This window comes from Oncorhynchus keta, chromosome 11, assembly GCF_023373465.1.
Source record: "Oncorhynchus keta strain PuntledgeMale-10-30-2019 chromosome 11, Oket_V2, whole genome shotgun sequence".
Classification (NCBI taxonomy): Eukaryota; Metazoa; Chordata; class Actinopteri; order Salmoniformes; family Salmonidae; genus Oncorhynchus; species Oncorhynchus keta.
Window position 1 is genome coordinate 45415958 of NC_068431.1, and position 22756 is coordinate 45438713.

General features: G+C 44.5%; 1 protein-coding gene across 3 annotated transcripts in view; it reads left to right on the top strand.

Annotated features, from left to right (window-relative positions):
- Positions 1–22756, top strand: part of LOC118390331 (gamma-aminobutyric acid receptor subunit alpha-3-like) — a 177290-nt gene that overhangs the window by 78365 nt on the left and 76169 nt on the right. For 2 of the 3 annotated variants that reach the window (XM_052457320.1, XM_035780784.2), the window contains exons 3-4: positions 11889–12010; positions 15051–15121. In XM_052457320.1, the coding sequence (XP_052313280.1) occupies positions 11889–12010; positions 15051–15121 (193 nt within the window). The remainder of the gene's footprint in view (positions 1–11888; positions 12011–15050; positions 15122–22756) is intronic. The other variant, XM_035780785.2, reaches the window with a different exon arrangement.

The window sequence follows — 22756 nt, forward strand, 5'->3', positions numbered from 1 at the left end:
GTGTATTTAACCCTCTGTTTCCCCCATGTCTTTGTGTTGTTTATCTGTTTCATTTATGCGCACGTATGTCTGGTTGCGCTGGGTTTTCTTTTGGTTCGCCTAAATAAAAGGCTCCGTTTGCCACCCACTATCTGCTCTCCTGCGCCTGACTCCCTTGCAGGCATTCACGCATACCTGATACCCAGAGAAGCGTTTCAAGCGGGGTCCATTTGTCCACATCGGAGCCAGAGCAAGCGATTTCAGTCGGCAAAAACTGGTCAGCTTCCACCAAATCTGATTCAGCAGTGGTTTGACATTTTCACATCTAGAAGGTCATGGCTCTCTTGTTCAAGTGCACCCAGGTTCTCCACCAATTGGCTGTTGCGTTCGCTAAATCGTTCTGACATTTCACCAATGACAGCATCCAACATGCTGAATAAAAGTATTTTACATTAGTGTCTTCTCTGTCCTGCTGGCCTACTGTACTGTCTGTCCACCGCTTATTGCTGGAGATTTGTACATACATAATGTTGACGTTTGCTTGGAGCTGGTAGTGTGTCATTTGTTTGGAGGATACAGAAGCCTGAGGATTCTGTGCACCATGTTGGCTGTAAAACTTAAAGCCGGGGTCTATCAATGCCTTCAGCAGCCCTGTAGCCTCCAGTCTTACTTCTGCGATTTACGAACACGTGCATTCAATGTCAGAGAGGAACTTCACAATGCTTTCACAACTAACAATTTTTACAGCTAGCTAAACTAAACTTTGTAGTGGTGGGCGTGAGGCAGACTCGAGTAAAGCAGCTTCAATGGTAAACCTCAACCTTAAAAATGAAAAAATGACAGGCGGAGGCGTATCACTTTATTTACTTAGCCTTGCACAGATAAGAAGCGTTTTTCCCGCTTTTGATGGAAACCCAAAGGAGTCATACCTATCCCGCCCCAGTGACTTTCCATAGCCCCCCTACACACCATAGTGCATCCTGTCCATTGTGCTGACACTGATTCTTTTTGCGCCAACCTGTCTCCCAATCATTGTAACGTTTTTTGCTATTTTATATAGAGACGTAAAAAACTAAAACTGATGGGGCAGAGGTTTCAACTGAGGGGGTTAATCGCCCTTTTACCTCCTCGTGGAAGCGGGCCCTGCTACAATACTATAATATGTGATCTTGCAGACATTGATTCAGCTTTGATCTTCGTAACTTTGTTAAACGAGCACCATTCGCCAGAGTAGCCTGTTCTCTGGACAGCCAAACGAGTAGAGTACAAACTGTGTAAAGTAGAGAATCCAGCACATGCGCAGAAGCGTCGGACCTTTAGTGGTCGCAAAGAGGGGTCCAGAAGAGTCGGACCTTTAGTGGTCGCAAAGAGGGGTCCAGAAGAGTCAAACCTTTAGTGGTCGCAAAGAGGGGTCCAGAAGAGTCGGACCTTTAGTGGTCGCAAAGAGGGGTCCAGAAGCGTCAGACCTTTAGTGGTCGCAAAGAGGGGTCCAGAAGCGTCGGACCTTTAGTGGTCGCAAAGAGGGGTCCAGAAGCGTCAGACCTTTAGTGGTCGCAAAGAGGGGTCCAGAAGCGTCAGACCTTTAGTGGTCGCAAAGAGGGGTCCAGAAGCGTCGGACCTTTAGTGGTCGCAAAGAGGGGTCCAGAAGCGTCGGACCTTTAGTGGTCGCAAAGAGGGGTCCAGAAGCGTCAGACCTTTAGTGGTCGCAAAGAGGGGTCCAGAAGCGTCAGACCTTTAGTGGTCGCAAAGAGGGGTCCAGAAGCGTCGGAACCTTTAGTGGTCGCAAAGAGGGGTCCAGAAGCGTCGTACCTTTAGTGGTCGCAAAGAGGGGTCCAGAAGCGTCGGACCTTTAGTGGTCGCAAAGAGGGGTCCAAAAGAGTCGGATCCACAGCCACGCCGTTTAATTAACGACTTCATCAATCTCAAATTCTCTCATCTCCCCAAGTTCATCGTCCTGCTCACAGTTTATTGATCTCTTGGCTAATTACCTGAATTTCAGATAGGATAACTAACAGCGGCATTGTGTTGATATATATTGAGTAATTGATCTGTCAGCTTCAAAGTTCCTAATTGGTGAACAATCAGATTAGAGCCGGAGTGGATCCTCCAGAGGGTGTGTCTGCACAGCTGCACTGTGGAACACAGAGAACTCAATCCAGCTCCAGAGCAACTGGGGATGGATGTCGGTCTCCTTACTGACCAGTGAAGCGAGTTGACTCAAAGGATGATTCAACGCCTTGTGTGCTGCAGAGAATGGCTGTGCCAGAGTTGATCTATGCCATGTTACACTGCCATGAAGTTGAGCTTCGTTAGTCATTGATCCCAGCTTAATCCGACAAATGTTTTCTCCTATAGAGGCATTGTTTTGTTACATTATGTTTTCAGTCGCAACTGGCGAATATTCTCCAATTTCACAGTGGTTTAATACAAGCCACTCCACTTTCTTGATGCACTGTGAACTCTTATGTTGGAATTCACAGCTATTGGTATGATCCAGCATACCTCCAGATCCACACGGGCTTTGCTGAAATCCTTCCATCTGAAAGCCAGTCAATGAGCCAGTCTGTTGGAGCATGCTCTGCTTGAGAATGATCCTACAGCACCCTGTCTGTTGGTATGCCAACATGCCTCATTGGCTTGAACACAAGGGAATAGCCGAAAATAAGTGAAGCATCAAGATTGAGTGTCTGCAAAGCAGGGAGCTTTAGTAAAAGCATGATAAAAGTTCTCTGGGACACGAGTCAGTTAGACAATGTTCATTTAACAACAGGGGCTGCCCCATAAAAGCTGAAAAGTTTTACTGAAATAATAATGAAGTTGAAAGAGGAGAAACTAATATGAAGAAAGCCCCTAGGAGTTGCATTCTGCCTTAGTAAAACGTTAGTAATAATTATCCCAACAGAAGAAAAAAACATGTTTTATGCATGCTTCTGTATATTTCATTAATTAATACTCTTCTCACTAGATGTTCATTTAGCCAAAGGCACTAAACCAAGGACACAAAGCACTTTAATGTTTGAGGGACAAAAATAAACAGATCAGAGTCATTTGTGAGCATACATTTTTTTACTTTCCAACCTCCTCGGGATGTTATTTCACCATGCTTGTCAGATTACAGTATGGTTGTAACATCTGTATGTTGTCTGGTTTGACAGGAGCTGGTCCTCTCTTCTTGTTTAGTCGCCTCACAGAGCCTGACTAGGTTTGTCAGTTGAAGGCTTATCCAAGCTCTTGGACCCTAACAAGGGCTACGAAATTTCGTCAGCTGGTGATTGTCAAGCAAATAACTGTCGGTCTCACGGTAATTGACCGTTAATTAACATAAACACATTTATTATCTCCTGGCTTCCACACAGTCTACAAGCCACTGATGCAGACTTTTGGAACATCTACATGTTAGAAAGTGTAATAAATCCATGTAGTATAACCTACACCTTCACAATGAATCCATTATTTATTTTAGACTGGTCTAAAGAAACATGATCTGAAGAAAATGTAGTATATTTCAGAAGAACAGAATAGCATCCTCTGAGTTGTCCTTATGTTAGGTCCTGTTCTGGCTATGCCTTATGGCTGTGGGCTACACTGGTTCATTTAGCAGACAAGATTTGCTTAGAATTCCGTGGGCATTATTTTATAGTATGAAGAATACAATTGAACAAAGCTGAATGAAATATAAAGTATATTTTCTCCAAACGAGTTGAGGGAGTGAGCACATGTGGCTATTCTATGTTGAGCGGTTAACAAAGAAATAGGTCCTCCTGTATGCTTAATTTAGAGTTATTTATGCAACTTTAGTTGTTCTACAAACGTTTGGCCAAGGCAGCATGATGCGTAAGGCAGCATGATGCGTAAGGCTGCATGATGCGTAAGGCTGCATGATGCGTAAGGCTGCATTGATGCGTAAGGCTGCATGATGCGTAAGGCTGCATGATGCGTAAGGCTGCATGATGCGTAAGGCTCCGTGATGCGTAAGGCTCCGTGATGCGTAAGGCTCCGTGATGCGTAAGGCTCCGTGATGCGTAAGGCTCCGTGATGCGTAAGGCTCCGTGATGCGTAAGGCTGCGTGATGCGTAAGGCTGCGTGATGCGTAAAGCTGCGTGATGCGTAAGGCTCCGTGATGCGTAAGGCTGCGTGATGCGTAAGGCTGCATGATGCGTAAGGCTGCATGATGCGTAAGGCTGCATGATGCGTAAGGCTGCGTGATGCGTAAGGCTCCGTGATGCGTAAGGCTGCGTGATGCGTAAGGCTGGGTGATGCGTAAGGCTGCATGATGCGTAAGGCTGCATGATGCGTAAGGCTGCATGATGCGTAAAGCTGCGTGATGCGTAAGGCTCCGTGATGCGTAAGGCTCCATGATGCGTAAGGCTCCGTGATGCGTAAGGCTCCGTGATGCGTAAGGCTGCATGATGCGTAAGGCTGCATGATGCGTAAGGCTGCATGATGCGTAAGGCTGCATGATGCGTAAGGCTGCATGATGCGTAAGGCTGCATGATGCGTAAGGCTGCATGATGCGTAAGGCTTCATGATGCGTAAGGCTGCATGATGTGACTGATCATGATAACCCTATTTTACCCTGGCACTTCTGGTGAGTGGGGAGCTACTAGAATGGGGTTGTGGTCAGAGGATCTTGTCTGTAATCAAATTGGTGATGTAAATGAGCGAGGTTACATGTTCCTCAGAGGCCCCAGAGTCCAGATCCAGTGTGTTTGACTGCTTGCCAGACCGTGGAGGGCTAGAGGAGCAGCAGCAGCTGCCGGGCAGAGATGGCTCTGGTTTGGCTCAACACTTAGGCATATCCAACAGATAAACCAGGGATTACGACATTGGGTTTGTGCTGAAGGACTCCTGGTTCAGTACACTGTTTCTGAGTTGTATATTGGCCAGTGGTGTAGTTTAGGGTGCAATCTGCCAGGCACTAAACCACGTTTACTAGATCTGCTCAGTGTTGAGGCCAGAGAACACCACCATTAAACATGCAGAAGACGATTGAAGAGCGTCTTCTAGGAAGTTACATTTACCTGCATTTGGCAGGCTGATCAGATTACATCTGACTCTGTTGTACACAACACTTGCCAAAGCACTCAAACTGCGATTTATTCTAAAGAGTTATTGATTTATTCCCCAAGTCTATTTGGGATCAACACATTTTAACATTCCCCAGCTCATTCACTTGAACATGCTGTACGAAGAGCTAGATATATTGCATTAAAAGTGCCTTCAACCCCCATAGTATGTGCAGTTGGAGTCAGAAGTTTACGTACACCTTAGCCAAATACATTTCAACTCAGTTTGACAATTCCTGACATTTAATCCAAGTTAAAATTCCCTGTCTTAGGTCAGTTAGGATCACCACTTTATTTTAAGAATGTGAAATGTCAGTAGAGAGAATGATTTCTTTCTTTCATCAAATTCCCAGTGGGTCAGAAGTTTACATACACTCAATTAGTATTTGCATGGCCTTTAAATTGTTTAACTTGGGTCAAACATTTCGGGTAGCCTTCAAACAAGCTTCCCACAATAAGTTGGGTGAAATTTGGCCCATTCCTCCTGACAGAGCTCGTGTAACTGACTCAGGTTTGTAGGCCTCCTTGCTCCTTGCTCAAAATTTCTATAGGATTGATTGCCACTCCAATACTTTAACTTTGTTGTCATTAGGCCATTTTGCCACAACTCTGGAAGTATTCTTGGGGTCAGACCCATTTGCAACCAAGCTTCCCATTTGCAACCAAGCTTCCCATTTGCAACCAAGCTTCCCATTTGCAACCAAGCTTCCCATTTGCAACCAAGCTTCCCATTTGCAACCAAGCTTCCCATTTGCAACCAAACTTCCTGACTGTTCTCTTGAGATGTTGCTTCAATATATCCACATGATATTCCTCCCTCATGACGCCCTCTATTCTGTGAAGTGCACGAGTCCCTCCTACAGCAAAGCACCCCCACAACATGATGCTGCCACCCCTGTGCTTCACGGATGATGTTCTTCGGCTTGCAAGCCTCCCCCTTTTTCCTCCAAACATAACGATGGTCATTATGGCCAAACAGTTCTATTTTTGTTTAATCAGACCAGAGGACATTTCTCCAAATAGTACGATCTTTGTCCCCATGTGCAGTTGCAAACTGTAGTCTGGCTTTTTTATGGTGGTTTTTGAGCAGTGGTTTTTCCTTGCTGAGCGGCCTTTCAGGTTATGTCGATATAGGATTTGTTTTACTGTGTATACAGATACTTTTGTAACTGTTTCCTCCAGCATCTTCACAGGGTCCTTTGTTGTTGTTCTGGGATTGATTTGAACTTTTCGCACCAAAGTATGTTTTTCTCTAGGAGAAAGAACGTGTCTCCATCCTGAGCGGTATGACGGCTGAGTGGTCCCGTGGTGTTTATACTTGCTTACTATAGTTTGGACATTACTCCCAATGATGAACCAGGTCGTCAATTGTTTTTCTGTGGTCTTGACTGATTTCTTTTGATTTTCCCATGATGTCAAGCAAAGAGGCACTGAGTTTGAGGGTAGGCCTTGTTTTACAGTTTTTCTCAATTGCTAAAACACAATTGCTAAAACACTAAAAACACTAACCCATTGGCTGAACAAAGTTCTCAGTTGCCTGGACTCATTTAGCTAATTATGCAGTCTTGTCAATACCTTAAACCATTTCACATGGTAAAACACAATTTGCAGATCTCACTTAGACTTTTCAGCAAAACTCTTAACACATTCTCATTCTCAAAACACATTCTGCAGTCTAATGCACATGTCATCCATACTGGTAAACACAAGATGTTCGATTGGGTTCAAGACTGGGCTCTGGCTGGACCACTCAAGGACATTCAGAGACTTGTCCCAAAGCCACTCCTGTATTGTCTTGGCTGTGTGCTTTGGGCCGTTGTCCTGTTGGAAGGTGAACATTTGGCCCAGTCTGAGGTCCTGAGTGCTCTGGAGCAGGTTTTCATCAAGGATCTCGCTCTCCTTTTCTCAGTTCATCTTTCCCTCGATCCTGACTACTCTCCCAGTCCCTGCCACTGAAAAACATCCCCACAGCATGATGCTGACACCACCATGCTTCACCGTAGGGATGATGTCAGGTTTCCTCCAGATGTGATGCTTGGCATTCAGGCCGAAGAGTCCAATCTTGGTTTTATCAAATTAGAGAAGTGTCACGCCTTGGTCATTGTATCTTGTGTTTTTGTTATATGTTTGGGTAGGCCAGGGTGTGACATGGGTTTATATGTTGTATTTCGTATTGGGGTTTGTATTAATTGGGAGTGTGTATTATTAGGGGTGTGTCTAGTTAGGCTTGGCTGCCTGAGGCGATTCCTAATTGGAGTCAGCTGATTCTCGTTGTCTCGGATTGGGAACCGTATTTAGGCAGCCTGAGTGCGCGTTGTATTTCGTGGGTGATTGTACCTGTCTTAGTGTTAGTCACCAGATAGGCTGTATGAGTTTCATTCGTTTGTTGTTTTCTTCTTCCGTTATTTCATGTACCGTATTAGCTTCATTAAAAGTCATGAGTAACCTACACGCTGCATTTCGGTCTGACTTACTTCAAACAACAGACGAATTCATTACAAGAATCTTGTTTCTCATGGTCTGAGAGTCCTTTAGGTGCATGTTGGCAAACTCCAAGCAAACTGTCATATGCCTTTTACTGAGGAGTGGCTTCCGTCTGGCCACTCTACCATAAATGCCTGATTTTGTGGAGTGCTGCAGAGACGGTTGTCCCTCTGGAAGGTTGTTCTTCTTCTCCCATCTCCACAGAGGAACTCTGGGGAGCTCTGTCAGAGTGACCATTGGGTTCTTGGTCACCTCCCTGACCAAGGCCCTTCTCCCCCGATTGCTCAGTTTGGCCGGGTGGCCAGATCTAGGAAGAGTCTTGGTGGTTCCAAACCTCTTCCTTTTTAAGAATTATGGAGGCCACTGTGTTTTTTGGGGACCTTCAATGCCGCAGACATTTTTCGGTACCCTTTCCCAGATCTGTGCCTCAACCCAATCCTGTCTCGGAGCTCTACGGATAATTCCTTCAACCTCATGGCTTGGTTTTTGCTCTGACATGCACTGTCAACTGTGGGACATTATATAGATGGGTGTGTGCCTTTCCAAATCATGTCCAATCAATTGAACTTACACCAAGTAGACTCCAATCAAGTTGTAGAAACATCTCAAGCATGATCAATGGAAGCAGGACACACCTGATCTCAATTCTGAGTCTCATAGCAAAGGGTCTGAATACTTATGTTTTTTGTTTTTTTACATTTGCAAATATTTCTAAAAACCTGTTTTTGCTTTGTCATTATGCGACTTTGGGTGTAGAGTGAAATATGTAATACATTTTAGAATAAGGCTGTAACGTACCAACGTGGAAAAGGTCAGAGGGTCCGAATAGTTTGCACTGTATGTTGCCGTCTTATCAGTGAGACTCGGTTGTATGTTCCTGTCACTGACTCACAACATCCCACAGACAAACACTTTTGTGCGTTTGGTCATGGCAAGATAAACACATTTGTTAGTTTTTATATAGCTGCTTGTTTGTCAAGGATGTTTGAGAGTGATGCTTGTTCCAGTTTCCTGGATAGCCTTCTAGAAGTCAGCGGAACAGATTTGAAATGGGGAACGATAAGGGCTGCTGTTTCTATAGCAGCATTTAACCTCTGAAGGGAAGGGAAAAGCTGCTCCCTGGTATTGTAGATGTGATAGCAGAATCTCTACTAATTTTCTCATCTTTTAATTCTCGCCCTCTCCCTCACGCCTTTTTTTTCTTCATAGGACTGTAAACTCAATCACTGTAAACTCTGAGTACTTTTTAAGATTCAGTGTTTGACCATTGCATTTGCCTGCCAGCAAGGCCAGAGATTCTACATGGGCAGAGTGTCGTGAGAATTCCTAATAAAAATCTGAGCTAAGTTTACTGAGTCTTCTGCACGCCCAACACACATCCGTCCCTCATTAGCTTCAATTAGATGAAAGAAGAATGAACAGAAATGTTGGTCATTATTGAGCTGCGACGTGGCATCTGCCCCTGAGTCAATCAATGCTGCATTAGCAACCATTGTTCAACCTGTTCCCTTTCTCTCCTGGAGGCCTTATCTCCTCTGAGCACAGACAATTGGAAGACACTAAAAAGACAAGGCCAACAAAGGAAAATCAGGCATATTGTGAAGCCATTGAATGATAGCAGGTATGTCTTTGTCGAATACAATGTGTCGTGTGATATGCTGCATATTAGTATCAATAGGTTGGTGATGGGCTGGGGCTGAGGAGATGTGTGAGTGGGTTGGCTAGGGAGGGTTTTACCCTTGGTGCTGATGGGTGGCAGTAGGGGGTTGGTTGATTCTGGAATAGAAATGTTGTTAATTAAGAGTTTATTGATGAGGGCATGTACCCCCTCCATGTCATTCATACCCCCCTGTTGGAGGTAGATGGCGGTTGTCTTTCCTTTAATTTCCCCTTGCCATAGTAAGTAAATGAAGCAGGGCCCCTGTAGCTACAGCACGCTGGGGAGAATCATCAGCTTTCAAAATGTCATTTGTAGGCAGCTCCGACCGGGCCCACTAATCCTCTCCATTGGATTCTGGCAGCCTCCGGTACCCAGTAGCAAAACAATGAGGGCGTGGGCCCAGCCACTCCAGCAGTGGACAGATTTCGGGGTCCTTATCAGTCAATCAGTAACAAGCCTCCCTATAAGCCCCCACGGCACACTCCAGAGAGCGGGAGGGAGCGAGAGGAGAGGGAGCGAAGGAGGAGGAGAGTTGTGTGTGGGAGGGATTGGGGGAAGCTTTCTGAGGATGCAGGCCCTCCTAAAGCTCAAGGAATTTAATTAGATGTCGGTGGAGTTATACACACTCTCTCTCTCTCTCTCTCTCTCTCTCTCTCTCTCTCTCTCAGCAGAGGCCCCTTTGACTGGCGTCTGAGATTGATGTGAAAAACAAATAGTAGTTCATACGTCAAGGTGCCACATGCATGCATACACACACGTACAAAAGTGATGTTCTGTCTGTCCTTCCCTTTATGACATTGCCTTAACTGTGCTGTTAGTACTGGTATACTGACAAGGAGATTTCAGATGGACACCATCCCTTGAAACATCACCATTTCTAGTCTGTCTGCCAGTTGAGGGCTTGAGTTTGTTTATCATTATAGTGTACTACGTGAAGGGTAGACAGACCTGTATAATGTATTTAAACGGACAGCTGCACATGTAAGGCTGTATGTATTTGTGTTTATGGGTGGTGCATGCCTGCGTATAAATGACTTTGGCTGCTCGCTATTTGTGGCCCTCAGACATTCTTGTTGATAGGGGTAATCTGGAGACAGGTCAGAGGTCAGTCCCTCAGGGGCTCTGAGTTTGATTGAAAATGGCACTCATTAGCTCATCTACGGTGCCCTCTCCGTCTCACCAGCACATTGTTCACTGGGGAACGGTGGCCAGGCCCACAAAGAGATAATTGCTCTGGCATATTTAAGGTAATTAAGGAAGCGGAGGTTGACTGCATATTCAGGACCTCGTTTGTCACTTGTGGGATATTATGCAGAATGAAGGAGGAAAAAACCCTGAGGCAGAGTTTGCAGCAGCTCTGTGACTGAGTTGTCTGTCGGCAGCAGCTCTGTGACTGTGAGTTGTCTGTCGGCAGCAGCTCTGTGACTGAGTTGTCTGTCGCAGCAGCTCTGTGACTGAGTTGTCTGTCGGCAGCAGCTCTGTGACTGTGTTGTCTGTCGCAGCAGCTCTGTGACTGAGTTGTCTGTCGGCAGCAGCTCTGTGACTGTGAGTTGTTGGTCGGCAGCAGCTCTATGACTGCGAGTTGTCTGTCGGTGAATGAATGAGTCGGGAGACAGGCGCAGAAATGCGTAATAGTTTTTTTATTCAGCCCCCCCAATGCGCTGCACCTGCAGTGCAACAACACCTGCCTCGAGGACGATCACAGGAACGCAGTGTGGGACGCGATGCAGGACTCGATGCAGCTGCAAAAGTTGCGGCAGCGTAGGACGGACCAGTAACAGTGGCGTCGGACGGACCTGTTGTGGCGATGTCGGACGGCCCAGTTGCAGCTGCCGAAATTGCAGCGGGGCCGGACAGACCAGTCGCAGCGTCGTAGGACGGGCCATTCCCGCTGTCTCCATTTATGGTCGATTATTCTGTCACGTTGGCATGAAGGGACGGGAGATGGACGCAGGAATGCGTAGTAGTTTATTAAGCCCATATTACGGCGTGCCGTGTAAAGGCACGGGGACGAAGACCAAACAAACACGTAACAAAAACACAGGATTGAAACCCACACAAAAGAGTGAGGAGAACCTTGAATAAATAACAGTGTTTTGGGCATGAAAGCCCAAGCACAAGCACACACACAACCAACGGACATTGTAACAATAATCGACAAGACCATGGAAATCAAAGGCCACATATATACAAATACTAATCAGTGGGAATAGAGGACAGGTGTGCGTGATGAAAGTTCCGGAGGGATCCGTGACAGTCGGCAGCAGCTCTGTGACCGGCAGCAGTTCTGTGACTAATCCTTTTGGACTTCAATCAGTCTTTCCATGTCTGAGAGTGATGTGCTGCCACATGACGCCCCAAATTAAATCCCAACATGTTTGGGTCTCAATCAATGCGGTAGCCAGGACTCTGAAGGTTGAATTAGAAAAAGGTTCAGTTACCCCAACAACTCTCTGTGGTTGGAAACAACAGTGGTTACTCCAATGGTTTGGCCAGATCTCGTTGTAAACCGGAAATTGATAATGAGCACAAAGTGAAGCTTTTTCTATTTAGTGTATTTCCCATGGCTGATCTGAGGAGCCGGAGGAACCAATGCTACAGGAAAGACTCAAAGATGTCTGCTGTGTTCAATCTAACACTTTCTCTCTCTCGCCTCTCTCTCTCTCTCGCTCTGTCTCTCTCTCTCTCTCACTCTGCAGGGCAGTGGTTGGGCACAGAGAGCCGTTGCCTGACGACAGTAGAGACAACATCACCATTTTCACCCGGATCCTGGACAGACTGCTGGATGGCTACGACAACCGCCTGCGCCCCGGGCTGGGAGGTAGGCTGGTTTGTTGAGCGAAGACACTGCTTACCCCTCCCTACCTCTAACAGCCAGACACACTGCTTATGGTGCTTTCTGGACTCGCACACAATGTGTAGGATTCTCTCTAATCTGCTGAGTCTGCCATCCACCACTTTAATAGAACTGTGTTTGAAACATTCACTATATAGCCATGCTTTGCTTCAACGAGCTCATCAGCTAGCTAGCATATTAGCTTTTTGTAATGTCGAACTGTCTGCTTCTACTACCTTAAACTATTAAAGTAAGCTAGTTTTAACTTGAAGAATCAATCAGCTATTTATAAAGACCTTAATTATCTGAATCAGCTGTGTTAGTGATGGTCTGGGACAAAAGCTTGAACACATGATATGGCGCACCAGAACCTGGAATGAAATACAATTATCTACCTAGTTAAAAACAAGCCGCTGGCCACTGCCTCTACTGAAACAGAGAGCACCTGCTCTCCTCTCTCCTTCCTCCCTGCCTCCCCGCGGTGCCAGCCCACGCCCAGCGAGCCAGGCGTACAGTGATGGATTTGGGGCTGTGACCCCATGATGAATTGGTTCCCTTGTCAGAGTGACCTCCATTGATCCTACAGAGTCTGACAATGGTTTTCATTACCAGCTCAGTTTCCCTGATCACAGTGAGAGTACATCTCTTCAGATGTTGAACAGATTGCTTTTTGGAACAGTGAAATGACTAATCCTCATCACAAGGAGATGCTTATCGCTAGCAGAATGCTACAAAGACCCTATTCAAAACAGCAGCTTCTTGACACTTGGCATGCAAGCCCAGTCTTCAGATCCCAGAGGTCCAGCAGAGCTCTGATTTCCTGCCCACTGGGCACGGCCCAGCCTTGGCGGAGGAAGGCTAATGCTAGATAATCATCAGGGCAGCATTAAGACCGTATGCTAATGATTTTAAGTTCATTGTGTATATTTTTTAAATTGAACTTATTATAAGTCATTTTTTGGATTCTTGGTCAGAGGTCGGTGAGAGTGTGAATATGAAATCCATGTGACGTTTTAAGCTGACAGTGTCGAGCACCCCCACACTGTTCCACCCCCACACTGTTCCACCCCCACACTGTTCCACCCCCACACTGTTCCACCCCCACTAGGATGTCTGATAAGTGTCACCACATCAGCTATGCCACCTGTGCACTTTCCATGAGTCTCCGACCTTCCAGACAGAGAGATCTCAGGTGCCCTCCAAACGTATTGGACGTGTTCTGTATTCTAAAGACCTCGGCATGTGCATTTTGATTAATGGCTGATGTCATGTTGCCAGGGGAACTCTAAATTCCATAAATGCAGGTTCTGGAAGCATTCCATTGGTTCCAGTTTGTCTCGGAGCAACGACTGGCAGACAGCCACTCACAGCCTTACATCAAAAGCCCCTCATTTGCACAGAGACATTCATTTACATCCTACAATTGATGAAATCAAAGTTAAGGTCATGAGGCTCTATTGGGAAACCTTATAACTTCAAGGTGATTCCCCGCACTCCCATCATCGTATTTAGGATGACTCATGTGCAGCACATTGTCATCTCTCTGTTACATCTCTTGTCTTTTCTTTAACTCTCTTCTGAAACTGCACATTTCACCCAGTTACACCGGACATGTTGTTTACCCCAGATAGGAAGCACTTCCAGTTGAAGGATAATGCACAGTAGAAAACCGTAGGACAATGCACAGTGAATAGCATCATCTGACACCAATACAAACAAGTCCCTCTAAAACAGGCCTAGATATGATTTGAATGTGGTCCTGCCAACCCTCAATTATTCCTGTGATTTCTCATCTCTCATTTCTCATTTCTCTCTTCTAATCTCAGTTTGTTTCTAATCTCAGTTTGTTTATAATCTCCGTTTGTGACTTTGATGATGATGATGATGCAAACGCTCTCCCTGAAAACAACCCCGATTTAAAGTCTGGCTATCTCCATACAGTAGGTTCAGTCTTGTTTATTTGGCGTAGAGTGTTGAGACATGAAATAGTCATGCCTCTGCCTCTATCATTGGATTTGTAGTTTGGAAAGTGAGCTGACTTTTCTGAACTGACATTAACAACTAACCTGGAGCAGACAGAGCAGCAATGAGGTCTGGCGGTCAGGGAAAAGACTGGTCAAATCAGATCAAGATTTATTTATACGGCACATTACAGACATGGAATGCAAAGCAATGTGCTTCACAGGAAAATACAGATTAAAAAAAATAATAATAGCGGAGATATTTACGACACAACAAACATAAGATAAAAAAACAAAAGAATGCCAAAACCCGAATGACTAAAAAGCACCCTGAGGAAAAGCAAAGCTAAAAAGATGTATTTAAGATCTCTTTTAAATAGTACATCGGTCTTTTCTTGATTTAGCTGGAGGAAGTTGTGAGCCATTCAAGCATTTAAAATCACTAATAAAGACTAATAATTTATCCGTTGAGCTAAAATCCTCTGATGACACAGAAATGTAAAGTTCTGTATCGTCGGCGTAGCAGTGAAAATCATTGCTGTGCTTTCTGATAACACTGCCAAAGGGTAACATGTATAAACTGAACCGTACCGGACCCAAAATAGAACATTCTGGAACGCCACATGTGATATGTATTTTCTCTGAGTTATGTTCACCAAGGGTGATAAAAAAAACTCTCAACTGGTTAAATAGGTCCTAAACCCATTTAGAACTGGACCGGAGAGTCCAACCCACCCCTTCAGTCTGTCCAGAAGGACATCATGGTCAACAGTGTTGAATGCAGCACTTAAATTCAAGAGTACAAGGACAGAGAGCTGTTTGGCATCTGTGTTGGCTCTAAGATCCTTTACCACTTTAACTAAGGCTGTCTCTGTGCTGTGGTGAGCACAAAAAACAGATTGGAATTTTTCTCAAATATAGTTGCCATTTAAAAACAGCTGTTTGAAAACCAAATTCTACAGAATTTTGCTTCAGCATGGTAAACATCTGAGAAAGGAGCACTCCTTTTGTAATTTCATAAAGGTACTTAAACTCTGCCTCTTTGTATTCTCTTCGTGTCCAAGCAGAGAGTGTGACGGAGGTGAGGACAAATATCTACGTGACCAGCTTTGGACCGGTGTCAGACACAGACATGGTAAGTATTTTATTATTGCAGAATGTGAGAAATGTGACCCCTAAAGGACCAGCGTGACCTATCAAATAATTCATCCCAAATAATGTAATATGCATCCATTTGTTTTGTTATTTATATTATATCTGAGACAAAACTGTTGTAATTATGTCATACTTACAGAAGGAGTGTTAAAGGTAATGTCGCATTGGACTACCCTTATCTGCCAAATGAATACTGCAAGCATCTTCTACTGGGCTGTACTGTATGTCAACACAGTAAATGACTGAACATGACATCATCGGCTATATGCAAAAAGACCATTCAGTGCAACAGGAAGTGACACGGTGAACCCTTTGACCACCGAGACGAATGCGAGTCAAAACAATGTTGACTCATCGACAGAGTCTAGAACCTATTGGTTACCTAACAAGTGGAGAATGGCTTTTTATGCAAATACATATTCAGACATCCTTTTCATGTGCAGTGACACATGTCAGCTGCTTTAGAATGGAATGGGTTCATTTTAGAGATCAGGAAATTGGTTATGGGGCAGGCCTGGAGGAATTGCATGTGTCTTAATCACACACACAATTAGGCTTGGCATGCGAGATGAATGAATCGAGCCATGCAGAGCCACTGCTCATTCTGAATAGGCAGGCTTCCATCTACTAATAGTGAGAAGACAACAGAGTGCAATCGGCTGCATTATATGGAGCGTAAACCGTAATTGAATTACAACGCAATAATTAGCTAGGTTAACATTAACATAATCATCCTTTGAGTATCAAAAGGATTCAGCGAGTTTCTGGAAATGATTTATTAATTACCAAAAAGTAGGACTGTTTTAACGCCTGGGAAAACAGATCTAATTAACAGCGTATTACGTCATTTCAAAAACAAAATTGGAGGACAACCTATACCCAGGCAACTCACAGATCCAGTGGTCTAGTTGCCCATCTGTTGCCACTGCCAGCCAGTCTCAGGAATCCTCGCCCCATTCCCCCTCAGGACCATTCCCCCAACTCCTACCCTCAGGACCATTCATCCTGCCTCCTCACTGGGCCCAATATGGCATGTCTGCTCTAATTTCTCCACCGTCACGACAGCAGACGAATCAGAGCTAAATTCAGGCAGATATTTTAGGCAAAACTCATATCAGGCCAATAACAAGAACACGCAAATCCCAGTCAAAGTGTAGAGCGCTTACAGTAAGTGTCTATGTGGTCCGCAGATGACTTTAGAGGCTGTCCGTCCAATCCCTTAATTGTGGGTTATCTTGGTGATGGCTTGAGAGGAAGTGAATGTGTTGCTCTCTCATCTCTGTTCCTCTCTCATCTCCCTTATCTCTCTGTTTCTCTCCCTCTCAGCTTCTCTGTACCTCTCTGTCTTTCCTACTCCTCTCCTGTATCTCTCTCTCCCCTCCTGTCACTCTCTCACTCCTTTCTCTCTTTCTCCTCTCTCCTCTTGTCTCCATCTCTCTCTCTCTCTCTCTCTCCTCCTGTCACTCTCTCACTCCTTTCTCTCTCTCTCTCCTCACTCTCTCCTCACTCTCTCCTCACTCTCTCCTCTTCTGTCTCTCTCTCTCTTTCCTCTCCTGTATCCCTGGAGGTTTTACGTAGCTCCGTCCCATTTGTGCCTGTGCTGTTGTGGTGTATTCTCCTGTTCTCTGGCGGGCTAGCCTTGACGGGCCTGGTGTGATGAAATTGAGGGCAGTCTAATCTGCCCCAGGTACTGTGTAGAACCCTGCTTGACGAAGATGACAGAACTAGTCCCGGGGCCTGTCTTGATCCCACCAAGCTCTGCTCTCATTTCACAACTCTGTTGTGCTAAAAAACACTGGAGACCCGCGGTATCAACACGCTAGCCAGTGGTACGCTGCATGGCCCAGAATGAAGCATTTAAAAAGCCTTATCGTGCAAGAGATGAATAAAGGCGATATCATTTTCAGTCCCCTGGAGTTATTTTTGCTTGATTATAAAGCATCCGTCTACAAGCTAACCGTTTTTTGTTTTACTGAAATGGACTCTTCCTGATCCAAATGGAGTTTAGGAGGTGGACGTTGTGCTTCTCTGTAGCTGGATACATTACTCTGCTCTGGCCCTGCATGCATTAAGCCTTGCCAAAAGATGTCACATGTTGGTTTATTATTAACTGGTACAAACCTCTCTCCTTCCCTCTGTAGCCTTTTTGGCTAGACCAGTTCTCTCTCTCTCTCTCTCTCTCTCTCAGCTACCAAATTATACTTTCTGTGACGAGGGAAGACAAATAACTCTTGGATATGAAAACTTGGGAAGGAACCCTGTACAGTGAATGGTCCTACACATGTACAAATTAGGTAGAGCTATTTTTCCTGTTGGTGTTTGAGGGTGAATGCATCCATCATCGTGCCCTTGCTCAAGGGGACTCTCACCATATTAGTTCTCTAGCAGGAAAATAAGAGAATAAAGGAAGGTTGTAATAAGGATGGTTAACTGATAAATAAAACAATTGTTTCTGAGTCTCCGGTAAAAAGAAGTGCCCCTCAGGGAAACCCATTGACGTTCACTATAATGGGCTCTCACAATAGTCCTCCATCTTCTCTCCCACCATACCGGTCTTCATTTCTCTCTTTGTCACAATATGATAAACATATATTCAGGGCGGGAATAAGTGTTAAAAGCTTAACGGGCACAGTCTGGAGGAAGACAATTTGCATCCTTAATAGGCCACTTCCATGAGAGTCTGTATTGTGTTGCCATAGTTACAAGTCGTTAAGCCGCTCTCTTAAGTCCATGCTGTGTAATTGCAATGCAACTTATGTCTCCCAAGTATCCCTCATAAACATTTGTTATGCAGTCTCAGAATTGTTTACTGCAGTTGCTCACTCATGCGTGTCAAATGATTATTTCGTCGGACTTTTTGCTTCTACAAACAGTCATGTGAAATCATCTTGATATTGAGAGATGGCAGCACAATATAACACATCATACATACGTTCCATATTTTCATCCAAAGGTCATTCTGAATATTAGACCAAACAGATCGAGCCAATTAGAATGCATCAGGGAGAACACACCCTAAAAGTTTCTAAAGAAAGTAATGACCCGTGGAGAGGCTGTACTCATCTGGTCTGTTCATAAAAATGACCACACAGGAAAATCCCAATGTTCCATGCTGCCTGACACTGCTCTCCGAGGACAGCCTTTCGCATGTCACATAATTGAGATGATAGGAAAACATCAGAGGTGAAGTGGACTATTAGGAAACACTAAATGCTCCAGTGAGTGGCTTATTGGGAAAACATGCAACATCTACACTATCTAATGTGACAGCATCAGAACATCTCTAAGATGTGTACATGCTTGTCATCATCACTGGGTTTACCTAACTGTGTCTGATGTACGGTCGCAATTTGAGAACATAATGCGATTCATTATGTGCGTTGTGTGTCATTATGCAATTATCCACATGAGGAAAATTGCTTTTCATGCGGTGCTAAAACTAGCTACAGTAGTACGCATGATGTCTAACGGGGGACATTGACACATGTAAATTAAATGTGACCTTGATCAGATCCTCGTTGGCTGATCGATACAGGAAATGATTGTGTCTATATCATTTATAATCAAATAGTGTTATCAATCTCAACACCACAATTATATGGTTGTTGATGTCCATTTAAAGCATAATGAGGAAATGTTCAGCTGTGTAAATCATCTATCTATCGCCTGTCCTATACTGAATAGTACCCACACACAGTTTGTATGGAAATGCTGTTGCCTGAACTCTGATTCTTCTGGAACAAATCAGACAGACGTGGTGGCCTGAAACAATCTGTTGCCAAAATGTGTTTCTGCCTCAGAGCCAAATGTGGAGGAGCTGTTGGAACACCAAAGATAATGTGTGATTGACAGCACATCACACATGCACAGGTCAGAATCCCAGCAGGGGCGGACGAGAGAGGAAGTGAGGGAGAAAGAGATTGGACTGGAAAATGAGTGAGAGAGAGGAGAGAGAGAGGGAAAATGACTAGCTGTTAATTAATGAATACATGGGCCAGCTCATCATTACGGAGCTCAGGGAGAGAGCTGGTCTCATGGAACCAGGTTCGCCTCCAGCAACTCGTATTTTGAAGAGAAGGAGGACAGACAATGTTTTTGTAGGAAAATCAAGACTGCCGCAGAACCAGACTGAAAATGAAGTTATTGTTTTCAGTTTGGGAGGCATTGAAGTAAATTCAGGACTACTACTGCATAAAACTCACTAAGAGATTAACTCTTCTTTAGGTACAGTGGAGCAAAAAAGTATTTAGTCCGCCACCAATTGTGCAAGGCTGGGAAGACTGAATCTGCAATAGGTAAGCAGCTTGGTTTGAAGAAATCAACTGTGGGAGCAATTATTAGGAAATGGAAGACATACAAGACCACTGATATTCTCCCTCGATCTGGGGCTCCACGCAAGATCTCACCCCGTGGGGTCAAAATGATCACAAGAACGGTGAGCAAAACGGGGGGGACCTAGTGAAGGACCTGCAGAGAGCTGGGACCAAAGTAACAAAGCCTACCATCAGTAACACACTACGCCGCCAGGGACTCAAATCCTGCAGTGCCAGACGTGTCCCCCTGCTTAAGCCAGTACATGTCCAGGCCCGTCTGAAGTTTGCTAGAGAGCATTTGGATATTGGGAGAATGTCATATGGTCAGATGAAACCAAAATATAACTTTTTGGTAAAAACTCAACTCGTCGTGTTCGGAGGACAAAGAATGCTGAGTTGCATCCAAAGAACACCATACTTACTGTGAAGCATGGGGGTGGAAACATCATGCTTTGGGGCTGTTTTTCTGCAAAGGGACCAGGACGACTGATCCGTGTAAAAGAAAGAATGAATGGGGCCATGTATCGTGAGATTTTGAGTGAAAACCTCCTTCCATCAGCAAGGGCATTGAAGATGAAACGTGGCTGGGTCTTTCAGCATGACAATGATCCCAAACACACTGCCCGGGCAACGAAAATTGGAAAATTACTTGTCATGCACATAGTAGATGTCCTAACCGAGTTGCTTCCGGCTTCAACTGTACATGTAGGTAGAGTTAAAGTGACTATGCATAAATAATAAACAAAGAGCAGCAACAGCGTAAAAGATGAGGGGGGCATGTTCATGAGCTGTTCATGAGTTTTATGGCTTGGAGGTAGAAGCTGCTAAGAAGTCTTTTGGACCTAGACTTGGTGCTCCGGTACCACAGAGAATACAGTCCATGGGCAAGTTTGGCTGGAGTCTTAGATAATTTTTAGTGCCTTCCTCTGAAACCACCTGGTATAGAGGTCCTGGATGGCAGGAAGCTTAGCCACAGTGATGTACTTGGCCGTACGCACTACCCTCTGTAGTGCCTTGCGGTCGGAGACTGAGCAGTTACCATACCAGGCAGTGATGCAACCGGTCAGGATACTCTCGATGGTGCAGCTGTAGAACTTTTTGGATGATCTGAGGACCCATGCCAAATCTTTTCAGTCTCCTGAGGGGGAATAGGCTTTGTCGTGCCCTCTTCACGACTGTCTTGGTGTGTTTGGCCCATGATAGTTTGTTGATGTGGACACCAAGGAACTTGAAGCTCTCAACCTGCTCCAATACAGCCCCATTGATGAGAATATTTTTCTGTAGTCCACAATCATCTCCATTGTCTTGATCACGTTGAGGGAGAGGTTGTTGTCCTGGCACAACACAGCCAGGTCTCTGACCTCCTGTCACATTCTGACCTTTATTTCCTTTGTTTTGTCATTGTTTAGTATGGTCAGGGCGTGAGTTGGGGTGGGCAGTCTGTTTGTTTTTCTATGATTTGGGGATTTCTATGTTTCGGCAGGTGTCATTAGTTGTCTCTGATTGAGAATCATACTTAGGTAGCCTGGGTTTCACTGTGTGTTTGTGGGTGTTTGTTTCCGTGTCTGTGTTTTTCACCACAGGCTACTGTTTTGGGTTTTGTTCATTCCACGTTTATTGTTTTTGTATTCAGTTGTTCATGTGTACTATTTCTTAGAGCTGCTCCTTAAAAGCAGAAGCTCTACCCTTTAGCTCAGTGCGGATGTTGCCTGTAATCCATGGCTTCTGGTTGGGGTATGTACGTACAGTCACTGTGGGGACGACGTCATCATTGCACTTATTGATGAAGCCAGTGACTGATGTGGTGTACTCCTCAATGCCATCGGAAGAATCCCGGAACATATTCCAGTCTGTGCTAGCAAAACAGTCCTGTAGTTTAGTATCTGCTTCATCTGACCACTTTTTTATTGACTGAGTTACTGGTGCTTCCTGCTTGAGTTTCTGCTTGTAAGCAGGAATCATAAGGATAGAATTATGGTCAGATTTGCCAAATGGAGAGCGAAGGAGAGCTTTGTACCTGTCTGTGTGTGGAGTAAAGGTGGTCTAGAGTATACTATAGTATTCACGGTAGTGTTTTTGCGGAAATGACTGTAGTATACTATATTATTCACTGCCGTGTTTTTTGTAGTGAAAGTAACAGATCTCAGAAGTCTTATTAATTTGTGTTGTTTATCTAGGTCAAACATGCTAACTTAATCCTCTAAACGTTTTAATAAGCGTTGGTTGTTCTTATCTGCCTCTGTACTGACTCCTTTTAATGGTTCTAGAACCTGTCTAACCTGTCTAGTTGTTACAATTGTAACAACCTGTGTCTTATGTTCTGGTTGATGTGTCCCCCTCATTAAACAATAGGCGTAGTCAAATCAAATCAAATCAAATTTATTTATATAGCCCTTCGTACATCAGCTGATATCTCAAAGTGCTGTACAGAAACCCAGCCTAAAACCCCAAACAGCAAACAATGCAGGTGTAAAAGCACGGTGGCTAGGAAAAACTCCCTAGAAAGGCCAAAACCTAGGAAGAAACCTAGAGAGGAAATGTGGGGTGGCCAGTCCTCTTACGGGTAATTATAACAGAACATGACCAAGATGTTCAAATGTTCATAAATGACCAGCATGGTCGAATAATAATAAGGCAGAACAGTTGAAACTGGAGCAGCAGCACAGTCAGGTGGACTGGGGACAGCAAGGAGCCATCATGTCAGGTAGTCCTGGGGCACGGTCCTAGGGCTCAGGTCCTCCGAGAGAGAGAAAGAAAGAGAGAATTAGAGAGAGCATATGTGGGGTGGCCAGTCTTCTGGCGTAGTCTGGTAGTTGTGCCATCTTAGCTAACACTAGTCTGCAGGTGTTACTACAATATACAATATACAAAACACTACCGTGAATACTATAGTATACTAAAGTAATTTCCGCAAAAACATGACAGTAAATACTACAGTATACTACGATCATGTCCGCAAAAACACTACAGTTTAACACTATAGTATACTGAAGTTATGTCAGCAAAAACACTATAGTGAATACTACAGTTTTCACTATAGTGTTTGTGCAGACTTCAGTATACTATAGTATACTTCAGTATAAATATACTAATACTACAGTATTTAGACCATAGTACAATATACACTGCTCAAAAAAATAAAGGGAACACTTAAACAACACAATGTAACTCCAAGTCAATCACACTTCTGTGAAATCAAACTGTCCACTTAGGAAGCAACACTGATTGACAATAAATTTCACATGCTGTTGTGCAAATGGAATAGACAACAGGTGGAAATTATAGGCAATTAGCAAGACAAC